This window comes from Papio anubis, chromosome 14 (assembly GCF_008728515.1).
Source record: "Papio anubis isolate 15944 chromosome 14, Panubis1.0, whole genome shotgun sequence".
NCBI lineage: Eukaryota > Metazoa > Chordata > Mammalia > Primates > Cercopithecidae > Papio > Papio anubis.
Window position 1 is genome coordinate 54,546,931 of NC_044989.1, and position 22,982 is coordinate 54,569,912.

The 22,982-nt window shown below is 41.1% G+C and overlaps 1 protein-coding gene across 2 annotated transcripts in view; it reads left to right on the plus strand.

Annotated features, from left to right (window-relative positions):
• The first annotated feature begins 10,652 nt into the window (after window positions 1-10,652).
• Window positions 10,653-22,982, plus strand: part of ACYP2 (acylphosphatase 2) — a 202,758-nt gene continuing 190,428 nt past the window's right edge. The window contains exon 1 of one of the 2 annotated variants that reach the window (XM_003908653.3): window positions 10,653-11,143. In XM_003908653.3, coding sequence (XP_003908702.1) covers window positions 11,002-11,143 — 142 coding nt within the window. In that variant the 5' untranslated portion in view covers window positions 10,653-11,001. Of the gene's footprint in view, window positions 11,144-18,888; window positions 19,127-22,982 lie in introns of those variants that run through there. The other variant, XM_017947526.3, reaches the window with a different exon arrangement.

Below are 22,982 nucleotides of genomic sequence, written 5' to 3' on the forward strand. Positions count from 1 at the left end.
AAAACAGTTCAGGAAATTTCCCCCCAGGAAAACTTCTGATTTGCAGCATGGGACATAGAGGCTGAGCACTCTTCCCCGGCTTCCCACTGTACTCGGAACAGGAACAAGACTCCACCGTGGCTTCCACAGCCTGGCATGACCTTTCTCCTTGCCTTGACTGAAAGCCATATTTAATGCCACCGTCTCATATTTTATGATGCAGCAGCCACACTGGGCTTCTTTCAGTTTCTACTACTTGGGAAACTCGAACTTTCTACATGCTACTTCCTCTGCGTGGATTAAGCTCTCCCACCTTGCTTCTTGGTTTCTTCTTTTCCATTCTTCAGCGATCACTTCCCCAGAGACCTTCCCAGACAACCTCTCTAAGCCCTAATCTACTCCCATCTCTGAATTTTAAAAATTTATTTATTTATTCATTTTTGAGACAGGGTCTCGTTCTACTGCCCAGGCTGGAGTACAGTGGCATGATCATGGCGTACCTCCCTGGCTCAAGCAATTCTCCCACCTCAGCCTCCCGAGTAGCTGGGACTACAGGTGCAGCCTCCCGAGTAGCTGGGACTACAGCCAAACCACCATATCTGGCTAATTTTTGTATTTTTTGTAGAGAAGCGTTTGCCATGTTGCCCAGACTGGTCTGTAACTCCTGGGCTCAAGCAATCCTCCTGCCTCAGGCCCCCAAAGTGCTGGGATTACAGGCCTAAGTCATTGTGCCTAGCCCCCATTACTAAATTAAACATCACCGTCTCCCCAGCACCTACACATGGCAAACATTAGGTGTTTGATAAACATCTGTTGGATGAGTGAATGAAAGACTGTTGAAGGCAGTGTGACAGAGTGGAAAGAACACTGAATTTTACCACAAAAGGCTGGATTCTAGATGGGATTCAATCCCTTAAAAGTTCTAAGACTATTTCTCTGTCTTTAAAGTATAGTACCTGTCCTACTCGGTTCTGTACCTGTAAATATCAAATGGGAGTTGGTATATAAAAGTGTTACAATAATCATAAAATGCCACTGCAAGTATAATTTAATGTACTATTCATGGACTCAAAAGGAAATCACATATAGTCAATCAGCAAAATGTTTTTAAGTGCTGAATTATTGACACTGTACTGCATTCATCATTATTATCAACCTTTTAAAGATAAGATTTTATTTTTAAAATTTTAAAATTATTATTTTATTTGCAGAGTTGGGTTGCCCAGGTTGACTTCAAATGATCCTCCCACCTTAGTCTCCCAAAGCACTGAGATTACAGGTGTGAACCACCGTTCCCAGACAAATATCAGATTTTATAAATAAGGATTAAAAGTAAATAATTCTAGGTGAAACATTTTTATACTGCAAAAAGCTTCCTATGTCCAGGTAAAAACCATCTTATTTACTTAACAAGAGATCTCTGAGACACACAGTCTTTAAGAAAAGCTAATTTTAAAGGATGTAGTAGATGCATATGCTGGGAACATAAAGACTCGTATTATAGGATTTCAACCAACATTTACCAGACAAATTTTTGAGATGGAGTCTTGCTCTTGTTTCCCAGACTGGAGGCTGCAATGGCATGATCTCGGCTCACTGCAACCTCTGCCTCCTGGATTCAAGTGATTCTCCTGCCTCAGCCTCCCGAGTAGCTGGGATTACAGGCACCCGCCACCACACCTGGCTAATTTTTGTATATTTTAGTAGAGACGGGGTTTCACTATGTTGGCCAGGCTGGTCTCAAACTCTTGACCTCGTGATCCACCCACCTCGGCCTCCTAAAGTGTTAGGATTTCAGGCGTGAGTCACCTTGCCCAGCCAAGTTTTGCTTTTCTTATAACATCCATATCTAATTGTAATTCATGGTCAAGATACTTTCATATTTAAGTCATCTGTTGAGTGAAGGGTCCTAACAGCAACTAAACTGCCTGTCATTTAGGGGTTTAGCATGCACCTAAAAGTATTTTCGAAGTGTGTCACTGAAATGAGAGACATTTAGGTGGCACTAGCTTTCTGAAGACTGAAAGAGTAACCCTACCCACGGGAACTGCCTTGCCTTGGATAGTTGGTAGGTGGCAGCAACAGATCAGAAATTATGGTTTGTTAACTAAAGCGCTTAAAGTGTTCTTTTTAAAGTTAGTCTTTCACTTTTTTTTTTTTTCAAAATAAAATGATATAGCTGCAAACCAAGTAGATAGTAAAAATAAATAAGCATGATGTGACTAGCTTGCAGAATATAGACTACCTAAGCCTTTATTTATTCTATAATCTTTCAACAGCAATGTATTTTTCTTTTTCTTTTTTTTTTTTTTTTTTGAGACGGAGTCTCACTGTGTCTCCCAGGCTGGAGTGCAGTGGCGCGATCTCGGCTCACTGCAAGCTCCGCCCCCCGGGTTCACGCCATTCTCCCGCCTCAGCCTCCCAAGTAGCTGGGACTACAGGCGCCCGCTACCACACCCGGCTAGTTTTTTGTATTTTTAGTAGAGACGGGGTTTCACCATGTTAGCCAGGATAGTCTCGATCTCCTGACCTCGTGATCCACCCGCCTCGGCCTCCCAAAGTGCTGGGATTACAGGCTTGAGCCACCGCGCCCGGCCAGCAATGTATTTTTCAACAGCTCTAGGCTTGGTTTCATTGCTATTCTTAGATTGTTTTTTGTTGTTGTTGTTGTTACAATCTTTATTTCTTCTCTTTGTAAGTACTGGGAATTTTAAAGCTCCTCTATTGACAGAAAGGGGTGGCATATTTGAACTTTCGTTCTGCCTAACCTTTGTTATATTCCTATTGTGAAGATTTTGCCCCAGACATTGCATTGGTCATAGTTCAGTTACTGAAACAATAATCCATTCCAGACAGTTTAAACAGAAATTGTTTAACACTGGGCATTAAATGGCTTATGAAGTTGTTGGGAGGGCTAATGAAAGAAGCTCTTGGTCACTTACTCTCAATCTGAGCTTCGTATCACAGGCATCTGGGTTGCTTTTCTAGAATATCCATTCGGGAATCCATTGCTGACATAGTGAATCAAAACCTTTGGGAATAAGCTCCCCTGGAAATTCAAATGTTGAGATCAGAGTTGAGATCCACTTTGAGGCTGAGGTTTTAGGATGGACTTTTACTGCAGAACTGGGCCATCGAGGGATCTACTGATTCTGCAGTAAGAAACCATTTGCTTAATTGGGAAGTTGTTGCTATGGCTGCTGGATTCCAAACAATGCATCCCCTGCCACCATCAGAAGCTGCCACGGTCCGGAAACTGCCACATCCAAAAAGCTGCTACTCCGGGACCCACCAAACTTGCTATGATATTAATTAGTAAAACAAATGTCCCGTGCCCTGCCTCTTAGTGCCCCGCAAGCCAGTGAACAGTCAGTTAACAATGCCACAGAATAACTAAACTCCCCCGCGACTATGCTTATCACAGAACCAGCAGCAGATGGCCTCTGCCTCACGCATCCCCTCCCTCCCTACCCTCCATATCTACAGTGGTAGTTCTGCTGGTGGAAACTGTATCACATAAGGAATCTTAATTGCAAGAATGTCTAGGGGTTGTAGCTTTAAACTTTCCAGCCCTACGGAAACAGGAAGTCCAGCTAGAAAGAGACTGCAATGGATGTGTGTACCAATCCACTGTTTCACCAAGGACATCATGAAGTAGATAAGTTATTTCAAAGACACAAAGGCCATTGTTGTCACACTATCCCAGACCTGAGGGTAAATCTGAGTCAAGCCTTTTCAGGAGTAAGTGTGTGTGAACTAAGAAGAAATCAGGACAAATCTCTTCACTGATAGGCTCCTTGCTTCCATAGGAAAAGCAAACCTGTTACCTGCTTAAGTCCACGCCTTGGGGGTATTAGGAAGGGAGGGGTCTGTGGTGCCTACTTTTTGTCTGAGTGGTACCTGGCCCTTTCTCCCCTTCCTTATCTTGGTGCTATAGCTTGGCGTCTGGGCACACTCTGTTCAAAATCTGACTTTGCCATTTGTTGCCTCCTTGATGTGTCCAAGCAGTGGCATCTGTGATTAGTTGCCTTCTTATGTAATCGTAACTTTACCTTTTTCTCACTCAGTACCTTCAAATGCATATTTCCTGTTTTCTAAAGGACTCAATGCTAATTATAATGATATTTTCCTTTACTTTTCCTTACTTCTAGATATATTCTTATGCATTTTGTATTATTTCTTCCTCTGGAAATGAAGTATTTCTGTAACACATTCTCTTCATTAATAAAGGTTTTAGTATGTTTGATTATCTCCTTGTTCTTCTTTATGTCAGTTAAGATATGCTTTAGTGCTTTGAAAGTAAAGTGTTTGGTCCTGTCTTTGCCTGAACATGACTTCAGAGTTGTCTAGAAATTTAAATTATATGCCCACAATTCACAATTGCAAAAATAAGGAACCAGCCCAAATGCCCATCAATCGAGTAGATAAAGAAAATGTGCATATATATATATATATATATGTATATATATGTATACACCATGGTGTATGTGTATGTATAAATACATACACATATACCATGGAATATATATATACACACGCATACACACACACACACACACACACCATGGAATACTACTCAACCATAAAAAGAAATGAAATAATGGCATTCACAGCAACCTGGATGGAACTGGAAACTATCGTTCTAAGTGAAGTAACCCAGGAATAGAAAACCAAACATCATATGTTCTCACTCGTAAGTGGAAGCTAAGCTATGAGGATGCAAAGGCATAAAAATGATACAATGGACTTTGGAGACTTGGGGGAAAGGGTGGGAGGGGGTGAGGGATAAAAGACTACATATCGGGTACAGTGTATACTGCTTGGGTGATGGGTGCACCAAAATCTCAGAAATCACCACTGAAGAACTTATTCATGTAACCAAACATTACATGTTCCCCCAAAACCTATTGAAATAAAACATAAATTGAAAAATAAAAAAATTGTATGCCTGTATACTGAAATAGTGAATCTGCTCATGCACCACATTGAGAAATTTATTTTGAAATGTTATTATGAAAGCATATAATAGGATACTAAAATAAACTTTCAGAAATTAAAATTTTAATTTTGGAAGTTATTGATTAAACAAAATTATTGTGAATGTAGTACAGAGTTCCCATATGCCCCACATCCAGTTACCCTATTGTTAATCTTAATATTAATAAATAGTATTTTGTACCATTGTTAATGATAAATGTATATTTGTTGCAATTAATGAACCAATATCGATATCTAATTATTAACTAAAGTTTACACTTTATCCAGATGTCCTCAGTTCTGAATGAAATAACTTCAAGTTCTTTTTCTGTCCCATGATCCCATCAAGGATACTAACATTGCATCTAGTCATCAGGTCTCCTTAGGCTCCTGGTTGATGCTTCTCAGGCTTTCTGTTTCTGATAACCTTGACAATTTTGAGAATTACTAGTCAGGCATTTTGTAAAGTAAAATTAAATTCTCTTCAATTTTTAGTTTTATTTTTAAACTTCACATAAGCATTTCAAACATACACAAAATTAGAGAATAGTATAATGAATCCCCATCTACCCAAGACCCAGCTTCAAAACTGTACCATTTCCAAGTTTATTCTGTCTAAACTGTCCTATCCGCCAACCCCTGAGGATTTTAAATCAAGCCCCAAATATTATATCATAGTACCCTTATGTATTTCAGTACATGCCTCTAACAGTTAACGCCTTTAAATACCCATGATGCCATTATCACAGTGACAAAGTTAATGATGATTCTGTAATGTTTAGTAGTCAGCCTACATTCAGAGTTCTCCAATGGTCTAAAAAATGCCTTGTTCAGATTTACGTACTCAAATCAGGATCCAAACAAGGTTTATGTATTGAATTCTGTTGATTTGAAAAACAGGACTTTTGTCTCAGCTTCAGCTGAGACCTGAGACTGAAAACAAAACCATAGTTATAGCTACATTTTGAGATGAGGTGCTAAACTCCATGTGTTGTACAAAAGGGGCATTTTAAAAGAGTTTTAAGATTTTTAGTCCAACACCCACCTGAGGCTCCAGAGTATTTCTTTGGGGAAATGCACTGGGGAACTGTAGCTTTTTCCTCCCACCATATGAGAGAGAAGCAGGTGTCTCTTCATCACCCCAAGCTCAGTGAGACAGTCTTTAAGAAAACCTCTCTGAGATCTCGGTGTTTACTCCTCAGAGCTAGAAAGACAGGTTGACCCATACCTGAGGAAAGGCAAGAGGAAAGGCTGTAGCTGGAGATGTCTGAGAAATGACTGCCAAGCAGAGCAAAGAAACGTGGTTGAGTTCAGAGCAATCTGTGACTTCTATCACTGGTAGGGCAGAGATATGAGTCTCCACAACTAGTATGTGATGGGAGAAAGGGATGTGGTCCTGTGGTCAGTTTAAAATGGATCCCACCCAGATGGCCTTCTTGCTGGGGGCTAGTCTCTTTCAGCAGAAAGAGGTTGGAGGTGTAGCATTTAATACACAAGCTGGGCCAGGGCATTTAATACAGAAGCTGGGATGGGGCTGCAGAGAGAACTGGCATTGCCTTACAAGGGAGCAGCAGTCAGGAATTCCAATTAGGGTGAAGCTCTGAGTCCCCACAAAAAGAATCCTGCAAAATAAGTAATCAGCTTTGGATATTCACCATTCCCAGAGAGCCCAAATGGATTTCAAAAGTACGTTGTGTCTTTCCATTTTCAGCTAGGTAGGGGGAAATGAAGGCAAGGGCAGGGACCAACCATCGCCTCTCCTCAATTTAGCATACTCAGTACCAAGCTGGGAGAGGGAAGATGCCTTGATGTTACTTATCCTTCTGACTTTTTACTATTAAATTGGACAGTGACAAAGAAAAATTGGTTCAAACCTCGGACAGAATATCCTTCTGGAAAGAAATATGCTTTGCTGAGAGAACGCTTAAGCAATTTTCTGATAATTTGTAGTAAGATTAAAGTCTCTTCTGGGAAACCAGCTACTTACTCAGCTGATCAACAGTCTGCTGTCTAATAATTTTGAAACCAGTTAGTAACAATTATCTAAGCATTTATTTTGACCTATAAAGTGTTCCTTCCACAGGGAATCATTGAATGGCTTGTTTAGGCCTCTTCCCTTGTGGAAGTTAACAATTTGTATCCTGTTGGGTCCTGTACTTTCACCATAATGATTACAAAAATATTTCAGGGATAGAAATGTGTTGATAGATAAAGTAATTTTGCTTGTCCTTGAAATCAATCATATCTTAATATCAAATTTCTGAGAAATAACTAGCAATCACTTTCAAATGACCCCATGTGGTGATGAATTCAAGAGTTACAGGCAGTACCTCTTCAGTTCAAATGTGATTTGGACACAGAGTTTTATCTATCCTTTTTTCACAGGTTCTGTGTATTATCTATCCTTATTAGATATACACATATATAGATGTGTATTATCTATCATATTATCATATGTATTATTATCATATGTATTATCATAGATAGATCATACATATCTATATATGCGTATTATTTCACAGGTTCTGGTGCTTGGTCATCTTTTACAGTCATATTATATAAGCAGGATTTTCCTTTTCTATGTATTACCTTAAACATAATCCTAGATCACAAACAAATTGTCTTAAAGGGTTCAAAGAAGGGAATTGACAGGTTTTAATTTCAACCAGTAGTAACACAAAGCCTAGTTATTCCAAAGCTGTTGCTCAGGTTACAAAACCAAAGCTTCATATAATTAAATCACACATTGTATGTGAAGGACCTGCATACATTTGTTTGTATAAAAAGTCAATCATATACAGTGTTGGTGGTAATATATTTACATTGGCACAGCCCTTTGAAAAACAGTGGCAATATACATCAAGAACAACACATGCTTATATCCTTGATTTGATATTCTAACTTCAATTAAAAATATGTGGGAAGGAAGCTATATGCACAAATATTTTCTTTTCTATGGTAGCCAAAAATGAGAAGCAGCCTGAATATGTAACAACAGGGACTCACAGTAGGTACATGTGTGGTTTATCCACCTAATGTGATTTATTAAAATATTCATTGGAAAGATAACAACATGGAAAAGAAGAATAAAAGTTGAATTCATATTATAATTACTTAAAACATATATTAGAAACATTTGCTTAAATTTTCTAAAGACTTAGAATCACGTATTATTGGCAATCCATGCTGAAATGGTACATAAAACTTTCCGTTTGCTAATGTTAGACTGCTGGCAGACACAGCAAATTTTTCAGCTAAGCAAATGTCAATTGTTGCTATAGCACTTCTAAAATCCAAATAAACCTACCTAATAATTGGCAGGGGCACTCTTGGGTAAATGTGGAGAAAAGTCAAAGATTGATTAAGAAAAGGAAAATGTCAACCTTCCTAGTCAGTGACTACTTAGAAGCTACGGTATAGTTGTCCGTTGTTATCTGCAGGGGATTGGTTCCAGGACTCCCCTTGGATATAAAAATCCTGAATGTTCAAGTTCCTGATAGACACATACGTACACATATTGTCTTGTATATTTTAAGTCATCTCTAGACTACTTATAATACCTAATGAGATGTAAATGCTATTATATTGTATTGTTCAGGAAATGATGACAAGAAAAAAGAGTCTGCATGTCTGCATGTGTTCAGTAGAGATGCCTTTTTTTTTTTTTTTTTTTTGAGAAAGGGTCTTGCTCTATCACCCAGGCTGGAGTGCAGTGGCCCCATCTCAGCTCACTGCAACCTCCGCCTCCTGGGCAAAAGTGATCCTACTCCCACCTCAGCCTCCCAAGTAGCTGGGACTACAGGCACAGGCCACCACACCCAGCTAATTTTTGTATTTTTTATAGAGGCGGGGCTTCACTGTATCGTCCAGGTTGGTCTCTAACTCCTGGGCTCAAGCTATTCGCCAGCCTCGGCCTCCCAACGTGTTGGGATTACAGGTGTGAACCACCGTGCAGATCAAGATACTTAAAAAAAAAAAAAAAATTCTGTTTGAGGTTGGTTGAATCTATGGATGCAGAACCTGCTAATATAGATGACCGACTGTACTAGTGGGGAAGGCACACTAAATAACTAGGATAAAATCTGGTAACCACTCGCAGAGGTGACTGAGCGGGATCGAGGAAGATACTGGAGAAGGGGAAGGCATTCCAGATACAGTAGATCCAAGAGAGGAGGTTCTTTGTTTTAAACCTCTCTATTGAAACAGCGGAATAACCGAGAGTGTCTTGACTATAGTTTAAACGCAGGTAGTGGAGACTGAAGACCTCAGGTTCTATTTTGAACGTATTAGGAAGAATGACTTAAAATTTATGTTGATTCTAGAGTCTGCATGGAATGAACTGGGAGATGTAAGAGGTAAGTTGTGAGGTCTCTGCAGTAAACCAAGACCTTCACTACATAAATTAACTGCATTAGCATTTCTGTAATACATTTTACTTTAAAAATGATTTAACCATATTCTAACCAAGTTTTAGGTGATTTTTGGTGTTCTCTAATAGAATTGGCACAGTATATTGAATCAGATTGCAGTGGATTATTTTAACTGTGTGGCCAGATGCAGAGAAATATGTAAAGGTATTGAGGCCAACAAATACAGAAATGCAAATTCTCACAAGTAAACATATTTGGAATTCTAGAAGCTGGCAGATTATCAATAGCTGTATCCAGATCCCTTGGAGTGGTGGATGGTTTTATATTAAAACTTTATAATAGCTCACTAGGAAATAAAATACAGCCTTAACCTTCTAGGCAATTGGGATGTTGCTGAGAATAATCAAGATCATTAAAAAAAAAAAAAAAAAAAAAAAAAAAGATCGGGTGCGGTGGCTCACACCTGTAATCCCAGCACTTTGGGAGGCCAAGGCAGGTGGATCACCTGAGGTCAGGAGTTTGAGACCAGCCTGGACAACATGGTGAAACCCCATCTCTACTAAAAATACAAAAATCAGCTGGGTGAGGTGGTGCTTGCCTGTAATCCCAGCTACTTGAAAGGCTGAGGCAGGAGAATCTCTTGAACCCAGGAGGTGGAGGTTGCAGTGAGCCGAGTTCGCACCACTGTACTTCACTCTGGGCGACAAGAGCGAAACTCTGTCTCAAAACAACAACAAACCCCCACACACAAAAAACTGTATGACTGAACAGCAGACAAGATGACTACAGTGTTTTTCTTTTGTCTGTTTCCACTAGAATAAAATACTTCATATTTTTAAAAAGTTTCTTATCCCAGAAAAATATCACAATCCATTTAGAATATGAGTTCAGGCTCAGCTACTTCCTGACTCTACAGAAGAGTTCAAGATGTTGCAGACCTTATCTTAAAAGCTGGCTCAAAATCGCCGGATTTGGTAGTCATCTAAACATTTCATAAATAATTTACTAACTCTCAAAACACTAAACCAGCAGGCCCTTGATTTCAAAAGCAAATCTTGCCGGGATGGAGTAGGGCGGGGGACCTAGGATGGGGGATGAAAGGGGTTGGAAATGGGCAGATATTGGTCAAAGGGTACAAAGTTTCAGTTAGTGTGAACAGGAAGTTCTGAAGATCTGATGTGTAACATGGTGACTGTAGTTAATGTATTGTGTCCTTAAAAATTGATGAGATCTTAAATGTTCTCTTCATGAAAAAATGGTGCAATCGATATGTTAATTCCATTGATGTAATCATTTCACAATGCATACATATGTCAAAACATCACCTTGTACACCACAAACATACCCAACTTTTGTCAATTACACTTTAATAAAGCTGGGGGAAGCAACTTTTTTTGGGCACAGCATCCGGGTTTTATTTACTAACTTTGGGAACAGAGAACCTTGATCAATTAAATGGTAGGGAGCGCTGTGGAGAGAGCATCCTCCCCAGTCCGGGAAGACAGGCAGAGAAAGGAGGCCTAGGATGCCTGGGGCCCAGCTGCCTCTTCCCTCCTGGCGTCCCCGGCGGCCCTCGCTCCCAGGCCCCGCAGTCTCATTTGCCGCGTCCGACGCGTGACCCCGGCGCGCTAGCGTCCGGGACCGGTGACAGGCGCGGGGTGCGCCAAGCGGTCCCATGTGTCCCCTCCCTCTCGCGGCCGCCACAGTCGCCGCGCCCCGAGCCCTGCTCCGGCTCCTCAACAGAGGGCTCGCCGCAGCCATGTCTACCGCCGGGCCACTCAAATCCGTGGACTACGAGGTGTTCGGGAGAGTGCAGGGTAGGAGGCCCCTCCACAGTGGGAGATCAAAAAGGTTATGGGAGGAAGGGGAGAAAGCTGTGAGAAGCGCCTCCCACCTATAGTATGCCTTTTCCCGTTGTGGCTGGGACTTCCGCTCAGCCATGACACAGCAGCGGCGATGGGGAAAGAGGCGAAACGCGCATGCGCCCGAGGACTTGGACGGGCGGAAGTAGGGGAATAGGGAGGGAAGTAGGGGAATGGGGAGGGAAGTAGGGGAATGGGGAGGGAAGTGGCGATGGGGAGGGAAGTGGCGATGGGGAGAGAAGTGGACAGGGGTTTGCTGAGGATCAGAAGTGGGCGGCTGCCGGGTGCGGGAGTAAGCGGCACAGAGGGAAAGGTTGAAGTTGGGTAGGAAAAGAAGAGGGTCTCGTTGCTTGCCACTGAAGCTACCTAGTCTTGACTTGGGTTTTAGGAAGGACGCTTAGATGGTTTAAGGTTACCTTTTCAGAGGTCAAACCTTTTTTTAGACCTCTTTGTAGCTCTTAAAAGAATTGAATTGTTACCTAATTTTTGTTTCATCCTAAGTTTAAGTAGTTGCAAAGTTTGTAACGTCTGGCTTATTTAAAATATTGATATTTATAAATGAAAATATTAAGTCACTCTGAAATGTATTCAATGGAATGTAAATACGGTAATGATTTAATATCCACCATCTTAATTTGAAATAAAACTCTTCAACAATGAGAAATTTTACTCATTTCTTTTCCTCTTTGACTTTGATTTACATTCCACTTCTCCCACAGAATTACCCCATTGTTTCCCTTGAGGGTTTTTTCTTTGCTCACCCTATCATACTTTTCTGCTATATGTGTGTGTGTATATATATATATGCACATGTATGAATAAGTATAATGCTTTTTCTTAATTTCCTTTGACAATAAGGCTTTGTTAGAAACAAATGCTTGTTCCTTGGTACAAAAACTCAAATAATTTTTTCAGCAAGGCAATTTTACTTCTATAGAAGGGTGCGACTCGCGGATGGAACAATGGCAAGAGCACACCTGAACAGGGGAGGGGAAGGGGAAGTTCTTATTCCTGACGCAGGTAGTGCCTACTGCTGTGTCTTTCCCCTACTGGCTAGGGTTGGACCGCACAGTCTAAGTTAATTCCGATTGGCTGTTTTAACGAGCAGGGGTATGAGCTGGAGTGGCGGGGTGGGTAGTTTGGCAGGAAGGGTGGTTACAGAACAGGTGACCCAGGATGATTCAACCACAGGTGACTCAGGACGGAGCAGGTGACCAGGGGTGACTTAAGATGGAGCAGGTGACCAGGGGAATAGATGTGAACTACTGATTAAAACTGGTAGAAAAGGTTGTTTACTCAAACTAGGGGTGAGGAGAACGAGGAAGCTAGACTAAAATAGAGCACAACGAACCGAGCATACTGACATACTGATTCTTTGAAGAGAAATTTAGAAGTCATTGTATTCAACAGCTCCAAGTATTAAATTTTTTGTCTGGATTGAATTATTACTGAAATTATTGCCGGGCGCGGTGGCTCAAGCCTGTAATCCCAGCACTTTGGGAGGCCAAGACGGGCGGATCACGAGGTCAGGAGTTCGAGACCATCCTGGCTAACAAAGTGAAACCCCGTCTCTACTAAAAAATACGAAAAACTAGCCGGGCGAGGTGGCAGGCGCCTGTAGTCCCGGCTACTCGGGAGGCTGAGGCAGGAGAATGGTGTAAAAACCCGGGAGGCGGAGCTTGCAGTGAGCTGAGATCCGGCCACTGCACTCCAGCCTGGGCGACACAGCGAGACTCCGTCTCAAAAAAAAAAAAAAAAGAAATTATTATTAGAACACTAGATGAAAATAATATGAAAAGTATGATAAACATTATTAAAATTTAAAGGTAAATTTGTGTTAGAAGTTTATTTTTTTAATTCTATTTTTTTAAGAGAAGGAGTCTTGCTGTCACCCAGGCTGGAGAAAGTTGAGTGGCACAATCATAGCTCACTGCAGCCTGGAACTCCTGGGCTCAAGCGATCTTCTGCCTCAACCTTCTAAGCAGCTGGGACTACAGGCCCGCGCCACCGCGCATGGCTAATTTTTAAATTATTTTATGTAGAGAAAGCGTCTCTGTTGCCCAGGCAAGTCTCGAAATCCTGGCTTCAAGCGATCCTCCTGCACTTGGCCTCCCAAAGTGCTGGGATTACAGCGTGAGCCACTGTACTCAGCCAGAAATTTATTATTAATGAGAAGGCTGGGGGTATTTATTTAACCTTGGTCAGAGGAAGAGTTGAATTATCCTTGTATTTGGTACTCTAGAGGTTTTTACACCTTGGTGCAGTGTACCAGGGTAAGATTAAGAATGGGTAAAAGTGTGCCTTTTGTAAAGAGATCTTTCTTTTTTAAATTTAATTTTATTTTTATTTCCAATAGGTCTTTGGAGAACAAGTGGTATTTGATTACATGAATAAGTTCATTAGTGGTGATTTCTGAGATTTTGGTGTAGCCATCACCCAAGCAGTGTACACAGTACTCAATGTGTAGCCTTTCCCTCACCCCCTCCTACCCTTTCCCCCTGAGTCCCCAGAGTCCATTGTATCATTCTTATGCCTTTGCATCCTCATAGCTTAGCTCCCATTTATGAGTGAGAACATAGAATGTTTGGTTTTCCATTCCTGAGTTACTTCACTTAGGATAATAGGAGACCTTTCTTTCAAAGGGTGATTGTGCAAAGGGAGATAGGAAAGGAGTCTCAGGTCAGTTTTGGGAAAGAATGTATGTGGAAGTTGAACATCTGGAAATAGATTCCCTGAACATTATGCGTAGATCTGTGCTCTTTATAAAGCCTTTAAGTGCACCCAGGGGTATGGTATCCTGCTTTGAAAACTGCCACAATAAGTCACCAAAGCACATAATGTAAAATACGAAAGTGAAGGCAAAGATCACCTAACAGAATGGTCTACTAGAGAGAAGTGGCAGTAGTTAAGGAGTCTGTGTGTGTGTGTGTGTGTGACATTTATTGTGGGTGTTCTTTGTGCTGAACATTTCACTGTTGTTGACTTAATCATCACAATTTTGTGAGTTGCATGTCTTATTCCTGTTTCAACAAGGACACAACAGGTGCACAGAGATTCAGTAAGTTGGACAAGCCCTTAATTGACAAATGGGATTTGATTCTACATCTCTCTGACTTTAAAACTTGTGCTTTCCCATTATATGATGTTTTCTGCTATTACAATATATATTTCTGTTAACTATACAATTCTACTTTTGTGCACATAGTGGTAACACGGTATATAATCAATTTGGACCAACAGTAAAAATATGGAAAAGAGAAATGTACTATACATAAAATAGCGGGGTTTAAAAAGTCAACTTTAGGGCAGTAATTCCTATAGTTTGCAGTATGTTAAATGGAAGAGAGTACATGCCTACTATTGATCAAGGCATAGTGCGTACTACAAACTCACCATCACATATTTACACACATCTACACTGACGTTCCCTGACAATTTAGAATGTGCCAAGCTCTGTACTCAACATTTTACATACGTTGTCTCATTTAATCCTCATCTCTGTAACTGCAGTGGTTTTTCTCATTTAACAGATGGAGACATTGAGGCATGGGGAAGTAACTTCTTTCCCAGTTATACAAATTAAGAGGTGGGGCTGGGATTTGAACCTTGATAGCCTTTTTTTTTTTGACAGGGTCTCACTGTTGCCCAGGCAAGATCATAGCTTACTGCAGCCTTGAGCTCCTGGGCTCACGTGATCTTCCTGCCTCATCCTCCTCCTGAGTAGCTGGGACTAGAGGCATGAGTCACCATGCCCAGCTAACTTTTTAATTTTTCTTTGGTAGAGATAGAGTCTCACTATGTTGACTAGGCTGGTTTTGAACTCCTGCCTCAAGCAAGCCTCCCACCTCCACCTCCCAAAGTTCTGGCCTTATAGGCATGGGCCACCAGCCTGGGCCACAGAGTGAGACTGTCTCTGAAGAAACAATAAAATAAAATAAATGAAGTATGAAATAATAACATTTTAGTGAAAACTGGCTTGTTAGAAATAATAGCTATGAAAGTAAATTTGCAGTGGAATAACCTATAATTGGGAACATTTATTATGGACAAAATATGGATTGATAAAGTCATCATTAAAATATTTGAGTGGAAACTATTTCTAGTGAAAATGGTTTCAATGAAGTTAAAGTGAACATGGAAAAAATGGAAAATGTTTTAACCTTCCTATATGGAAAATTGATCAATTAATTAAATTGGCTTACTTGAGTTTATCACAGAAAATGTTTTCCAACCAAAAATGATGTGTTGTTAGTATAGGGACCTTATAACTGGTTTAAGCCAATATAGATACATTGTTATGAACTAAAGTCCTTACTTTATTCAAGGTTTCCTTAGTTTTTACCTAATGTCTTTTTTTCTGTTCCAGGATCCCATCCAGGATACATATAGCCCCCTTGGCTCCTTAGGCTCCTTGAGGCTGTGACATTCTGTTAGACTTACCTTGTTGTCAATGATGTTGGCCGTTTTAAGGAGTACTTTGAGGTCAAGTACTTCTAGAATGTTCCCCAATTGGGATTTGTCTGATATTTTTGTTATAACAAGACTGGGGTTATGGGATATTGGGAGGAAGACCACAGAGGTAAAGTGCTGCTCTTGTCAAACCTATCAAGGGTATATACTGTCAATCTGACTTATCACTGTTGATGTTAACCTTGATCACCTGGCTGTGATAGTGTTTGTCTGTTTTCTCCACTCTAAAGTTACTCTTTTTTTTTTCTCTTTTCATCCTCTACTTTAAAAAATCTTCATATTCTCAAAGAGCTCCATGTTTTTTCCCCACCAACTTCTCTTGCATTGAGGGCTTTGGGAGAGGGTTGAGAGAACTGAGGACTGAGCCCCTGTGCTTTTAGAGTGTTTATGACTATGGCCTGGTTTATAATGTTTCTATAGATGTTTCATTACATTTATATCTGGAATAATATAACCTGAACATTTGACAGGGAAATTGATTATGCTGTGTATAGATGCTTTGATGCTTTACCAGCTCTCAGGGGAATACTACTGACACTCCTAGAAATGTATTGTGGTAATCTGTTGGTTTACATGTGCTTAGAATTTTTATTTTGACTCAGTTTTATAGAATAAGAGTAGCTTATTTGAGTACTGATGACATAGAATTCTTTCAGTGCTGTTTCGCCAGCCAGAAATCTTTGCGGCCAGTGGTGCCTCTGCCCAAGCTTTGCTTGGGCCCACTGGGCTTACTCTGCCCACTTGGCCCAGCAGGCTGTGCTCAGCTTGTGCTACTGGTCCAGATCCTGCACTTGCCTTGGCTCTGTGGTCAGCTCGCAGCTGGTCCAGGAGTGCTGTGACCGGCTTCTACCTTGGGTGCTGGTGTCTGGATGAGGGGGTGTGGCAGTGCCCAATAACTTGGAGATGCCAGCCACCACAGAGCCGCAAGGGGTGTTACAATTTTTGCTTGGGGAGTCCTAAGGTCTGAGCCTCTAGAAAGTGTTACAGCTCTCGTTCATTTCTGCTGCTTGCAGCTTCAGTGAATGACAGTGTGTCACAACTCATTGGGTCCTGCTGCCTGCAGCTCAGCAAATGGGGGAGTGTTGGCACCCTGTGGTTTTTTTGACTCCCATAGCTTGGCGAGCAAGAGCATATGTTACAGCTCTTTTTGTGCCTGCCATTCACTCTTGTCCCATGACCAAGAGGAATGAGGTACACGGACACTGGAGAGTGAACAAGGCAGAGAAGAATTTTACTGAGTGAAAGAAAAGCTCTCAATAAAGAGAGGGGACCTGAAGTGGGTAGGCCTCTGTGTAAGAGGGGGCCTGAAAGTGGATAGCCATCTGTGAGGCTGAGTCTGGGGTTTTTATGGGCTCAGAGTGGGGTGTATGCTAATTGTTCCATGGGTGGGCTTGGAAAAAGCACCATTCAGTTGGCTAAAAGACATCGAGAAAGTTCTCACTCTGGTTGTGGACTCCACCTGGAACTGGAAACTCAGTTTCAGGTTTCACTTGAAGGTCGGGTTTCACTGGAGACCCATCCCTGTCTACCTAGGGAATTTGTCTGTCTCCTACTGCTATCACTGAGATGAATACCATATTTGTTAAATATTGCTTAAAATGAAAACTGGGATGAATTATTAAATGACTTTGTCAGATAATGCATGATTTAGATGTACACATTTTTTCTTATGTAGACAAGTAAATGGAAAAGCTGCGTTTTAGAGGTTGAAAATATAAGTACACCATTAAAATCAAGAAACATAAATATGATTAACTCTAATTCCCTCTCCTGTCTTTGTTCCTATAGCATTTTATTTATAGTTGTTACACTTTGTGTTTTTCCTTTTAATCATTCTGCTTTCAGCTACAGTTATCTGTGTACACTTGTGTCTCTCACTAGAAAATAATGACAGTATTTTGAAGGTCAGGCTGGTGGCTTGTTTTCATATCTGCTATGGGGCTACGCCTCTAGTGGGGCCTTCAAAAGTGGACTGAATTAAATTGAAGTGCTTGGGGATAGTTGGCTTGGAGAATAAATAGTAGTGTGATGGCGGTTTTAACTGTTTGAAAGATGCCATGGTGTATGGCTCCAGGGAAGAGACCCTGGACTGATGGCGAAAGGTTAAGTAAGGCAGAATTTTATTCCACATAAGGAAAGCTTTGTAGCAATTAAAGATATTTACAGCCATTAAGGGCTGCTTTGTAAGGCAGCTTATAGATCACTTCCTGCATTCAAAATTGATACTGCAGTCAGATCCCAGGATGAAATGGTAGGTTACAATATAAAAAATATGATTTTACGTGAAAAGGTGCTGACATTTAAAACTCATCACAGGTTTCTTTAAATATCAGTGTTTGTTTGTCAATTCGAAGTATGATTTACTTTGCAAACATTCCCCTCAGGGTTTCTCACTGACATCCCTTTCTACAAAGTGAGGTACAGTTGTAGTGGACTGGACCTTGACTGAGCAGCATATTGTGCTGGAGTCTTTTATCACCAAAGGGGCTGATGTCTGCCCCAGTTTCCAGATCAGTGTGTTTGTGAAAAACCCGCATGTGTCATATCAGCTTTCCTTCTGTTCAGCAAGTGAGGTGGAAAAAGTATGGGGAAGCCACGAAAGCCCATAGGTAAATCTCCTACAGAAGCCCTGTCCCAAGAGTGCTGTGTTCCAGCCAACACTGATAAAGTGCAGAAAAATGTCTCCACGTCCACCTTTTCTTTCTATATAGATGTCTATTACTTCATACTAGGAATCAGGACTCTCAGAAAGATTCTGGGAAGATTCCAGGTGGCATATGAAACTTCGAGCAGTTGATTCCTGCATGGTTCACTGCCTTGCAGAGTTAATGGGCTAGAAGTCTTGAGGCTCCTTGACATACATTCCTCCCAAAGCTTTAAAATAAGGGTTGTAGTTCGAGGGGCCCAACAAATAACACCTCTCTTCATTGTGTGAGTTACTGACAAGGAAGACAAAGAGTAAAGCAGAGTTTTAGGAATGTGGTGTCTATCTGCAGGTAAGTGGACTTTATAATGACCTGTACTACAGAATTAAACACTGGCCACCCCTAACTCCAGGCACAGGGAGGCTGCTCTAGGGCAGAGCCAGAAATATGATCCCCGTGGGTAACTTGCTTCCAGCGGGAGGAGGAAGAGGACATGCCTGGGCTATGCATGTTTCTCCTTCTAAATTTACCCAGTAGATGAGTCACTGCTTGTCCCTGTGATAAGGGCAGGGTAGAAAGTAGCCAGGAATGACACACTAACGATACTCCTCCTCACAGAAGGAATTTCTGCTAGAGAGAAAGATGCTTTCTCCTGCAGAAATAAGTTATAAAATCTAGAGAGATCTCAGTCATTTAGTTCTACTTGCAGTACTTCGAGAGGATCTTCACTGCAGTTGTTTTGGTATGGAGTGATAGGAAAAAGTCAGGGAGGTTGAATGGTAAGCAAAATTGGAGAATGACTGCCCTTGTTCTACAAATAGAGGTAGGAAGGACTACATCATAGTCCTGTTTTCTGCTTTCCTTTTTTGTGTGTGTGTGTGGCATTAACAAAATTGAGATGTAATTTACATAACACTAAATACACAGTAGTTTTTAGTATATTCACAATGTTTTGCAGCATTAGCATTAATTCCAGAACATTTCCATCACCCCTCCTTCCCTTTACCAGTTGTTTCCCATTCCCCACCTCATTCCCCCATTCCCCACTTCTTCCTCCATCCCCTGGCATGTTAAAGTGCCTCAGGGAAGTCAGGGCCAATGTCTCTGATGTCCTTGGCCTCTCCCTTAAGGTTTCAAGGTTGCTGCTTAGCTCCAATCATAATATTCACACCACGATTAGAAGAAAGGGTACCAGTGCAATACCCCAACATGGAGAAACCATCACGCCAGGCCAAGTCAGCCCCTATTGAAGAGTTATCTTGAAAGTCCTAACCAGTGACTTGGCTTACATTTCATTGGCCATTCCCACTATAAGGAAGTCTGGTAAACATCAACTGGCACATTGCTGCCCCAAGTAAAATCAGAGTTCTGTTAGAAAGGAAGAATGGGAGAATGGATTTGGGGTATGTGCCTGTCACAGTTGTTCATATATTAAATAAAATTCTAAACAATTATTACATTTGATGTTTTTTTCCCCAAGTAGTGACACAAAAGGACACATCACAAAAAGATCGTGATCTTGTGTCCATGACCTCTTCCTCAAAACATTGAATCCATAACCAAAACCACCTAAATTTCTGTTAAGTTCATATTGAATCTTTTTTTTTTTTTTTTGAGACAGAGTTTCATTCTTGTTGCCCAGGCTGGAGTGCAATGGTGCAATCTTGGCTCACTGCAACCTCCACCTACCAGGTTCAAGCGATTCTCCTGCCTCAGCCTCCTACGTAGCTGGGATTACAGGCATGTGCCACCACGCCCAGCTAATTGTTTGTATTTTTAGTAAAGACAGGGTTTCTTCATGTTGGTCAGGCTGGTCTTGAACTCCTGACCTCAGGTGATCCACCTGTCTCGGCCTCCCAAAGTGCTGGGTTTACAGGCGTGAGCCACCATGACTGGCCCATATTGAATCTTTTATATATGATTTATTTCAGCCTTGTTTATTTCCATCTATCACTGCCTTAAGCAATGGGTAACACTTTTATTATCCACCCAGTTCGTCAAGAAGTATGAATTTAACCAAAAATTATGTCTCAGACTTAAATGACATCCTGTAGCTCCACTGTTTTAAGATTTAATAAATCCATGTATGTATCGTTACCATTCATAGTTAAAAATGCTTTTATTTGTTTGTTTGTTTATTTGAAACAGAGTCTTGCTCTGTCACCCAGGCTAGAGTGCAGCAGTGTGATCACAGCTCACTGCAGGCTCAACTGATCCTCCCTGACTCTATCCTCCCTAATAGCTGGGACTAGAGGCATATGCTATCATGTGCTATCTAAGCACATGTGCTATCATGTGCTATCTAAGAGGCATGTGCTAACTAGAGGCAAGTGCTATCATGCCCGGCTAAGTTTTGTATTCATAGTTTTTGTAGAGATGGGGTTTCACCATGTTGCCCAGGCTGGTCTTGAACTCTGGACTCAAGTGATTCATCTGCCTTGTCTTTCCAACGTGCTGGGATTACAGGCATGAGCCACCATGCCCTGCCCCAAATGCTTTTAAATTTACAACTTTGAAAATATAAATCAAATGAAGATATGCACATGGATTTTTAAAAAACTCAAATAGTAGAGAAAAGCTGGTAATTAAAAGCAACAACCACCATATCCTGCTCCAGTTTCCAGCCCCAAGTCCTGTATATTCTATAAAACAACCTTTTTTTAAAGTCTTGTGGGTTTTAAAAATTATTATTATTATTATTTTTAGACGGAGTCTCACTCTGTTGCCCAGGCTGGAGTGCAGTGGCATAATCTCGGCTCACTGCAAGCTCCGCCTCCCGGGTTCATGCCGTTCTCCTGCCTCAGCCTCCCGAGCAGCTGGGACTACAGGCGCCCACCACCACGCCTGGCTAATTTTTTGTATTTTTGGTAGAAATGGGGTTTCACCGCGTTAGCCAGGATGGTCTCGATCTCCTGACCTCGTGATCTGCCTGCCTTGGCCTCCCAAAGTACTGGGATTACAGACGTGAGCCACAGCGCCCGACCAACTCTTGTGGTTTCTATGTCTTTATAATGTATATGCTATGAGTGTTTGGGCCATAATCCTGAAAGATACAATTGCAAACGCCATAATCTTGCATGTTGAAATTCCAAAACATCAAAATCCCTAAAGTCTAAAATCCCCCAAATCACAGTGTTGAAAGATCAAAATCCCAAAAATATAATCTGGAAAAAGTCATTCAAAGAGTATTTAAAATACTAATTTTTGGTCAGGTCCGGTGGTTCACACCTGTAATCCCAGCACTTTGGGAGGCCAAGGCGAGCAGATAACTTGAAGTCAGGAGTTTGTGACCAGCCTGGCCAACATGGTGAAACCCTGTCTCCACTAAAAATACAAAAATTAGCTGGACGCCGTGGCAGGCGCCTGTAATCCCAGCTACTCGGGAGGCTGAGGCAGGAGAATCGCTTGAACCTGGGAGGCGGAGGTTGCAGTGAGCCGAGATTGCACCACTGCCCTCCAGCCTGAGTGACAGAGTGAGACTCCGTCTCAAAAAAATAAATAAATAAATAAAAAGGAGATTTATTTGAGAAACATATACAAACATAATAGAAACTTCATAAGCCAGTTTGCACAAGAAGATAGGTAATAATAACATGTATTTTTGTGACTGTACATACTGCGGTATACTGATGACAGTCACATAGGTGTAATAGTTACAAGCAGATGAACTATATTCATAAGCAAGTAGGTCAAAAAGCAAAATATATAAATGCGTATCACCACAGTTGGTAATTGTGTGCAACCAGTTTTGTAACTGGTCATCTGACATACCTTGATGGACAACCTAAGTCTTTGATGAGATTGATCAAAAGTTGTGATGGATCACCACTGTATATGCAGTCACTCAAAAAGTCAGGATGTCAAGAAATTTTATCTTTCACAGATGTACATATACAAGAAGGACATCTCTTTATTTATTTAGAAAGTTTCCACATTTTTACACACATACACAATAGTTACTAAGTCAGCGTTACGGTGACACGCTTGTAGGGTCAAATTTGTCAGAAAAAAAAAAAAAGCCTAAAACAAATTAGAACTCTAAAAACCTTTACAAAGTTTATACCTCTGGCCGGGTGCAGTGGGTCATGCCTATAATCTCAGCACTTTGGGAGGCCTAGGCGGGTGGATCACCTGAAGTCAGGAGTTTGAGACCGGCCTGCCCAACATGGCAAAACCCTGTCTTTACTAAAAATGCAAAAAATTAGCCAGGCGTGGTGGTGTGTGTGTGCCTGTAATCCCAGCTACTCAGGAGGCTGAGGCAGGAGAATCACTTGAATCCAGGAGGTCGAGGTTGCAGTGAGCCGAGATCGTGCAACTGCACTCCAGCCTGGGTGACAAGAGTGAAACTTCATCTCAAAAAAAAAGAAAATTTGACATACAAAAAAACTATATTACAATGATAGATTACAGGCAGTTGCACGGAGATAGTCCATAAGAATTGGCCAACTTTTCACAATCGTTACCTATATTTTGGAGTCTTCCATCATGATGAATAGCTGCTTTTTTTTTTTGAGGACTTGGCTCTTTTTGGAAAATACATTTATATCCATATTCTACAGGGCACTGCTCTTTTTGAAATTCTTCTATGATTTGATATACACTGACGTGAGCATCCCCTATTAAGGTTTTCCATCTTCAGTGCTATGCTTCTATGTTTTACATACATGAAAATTCATTCT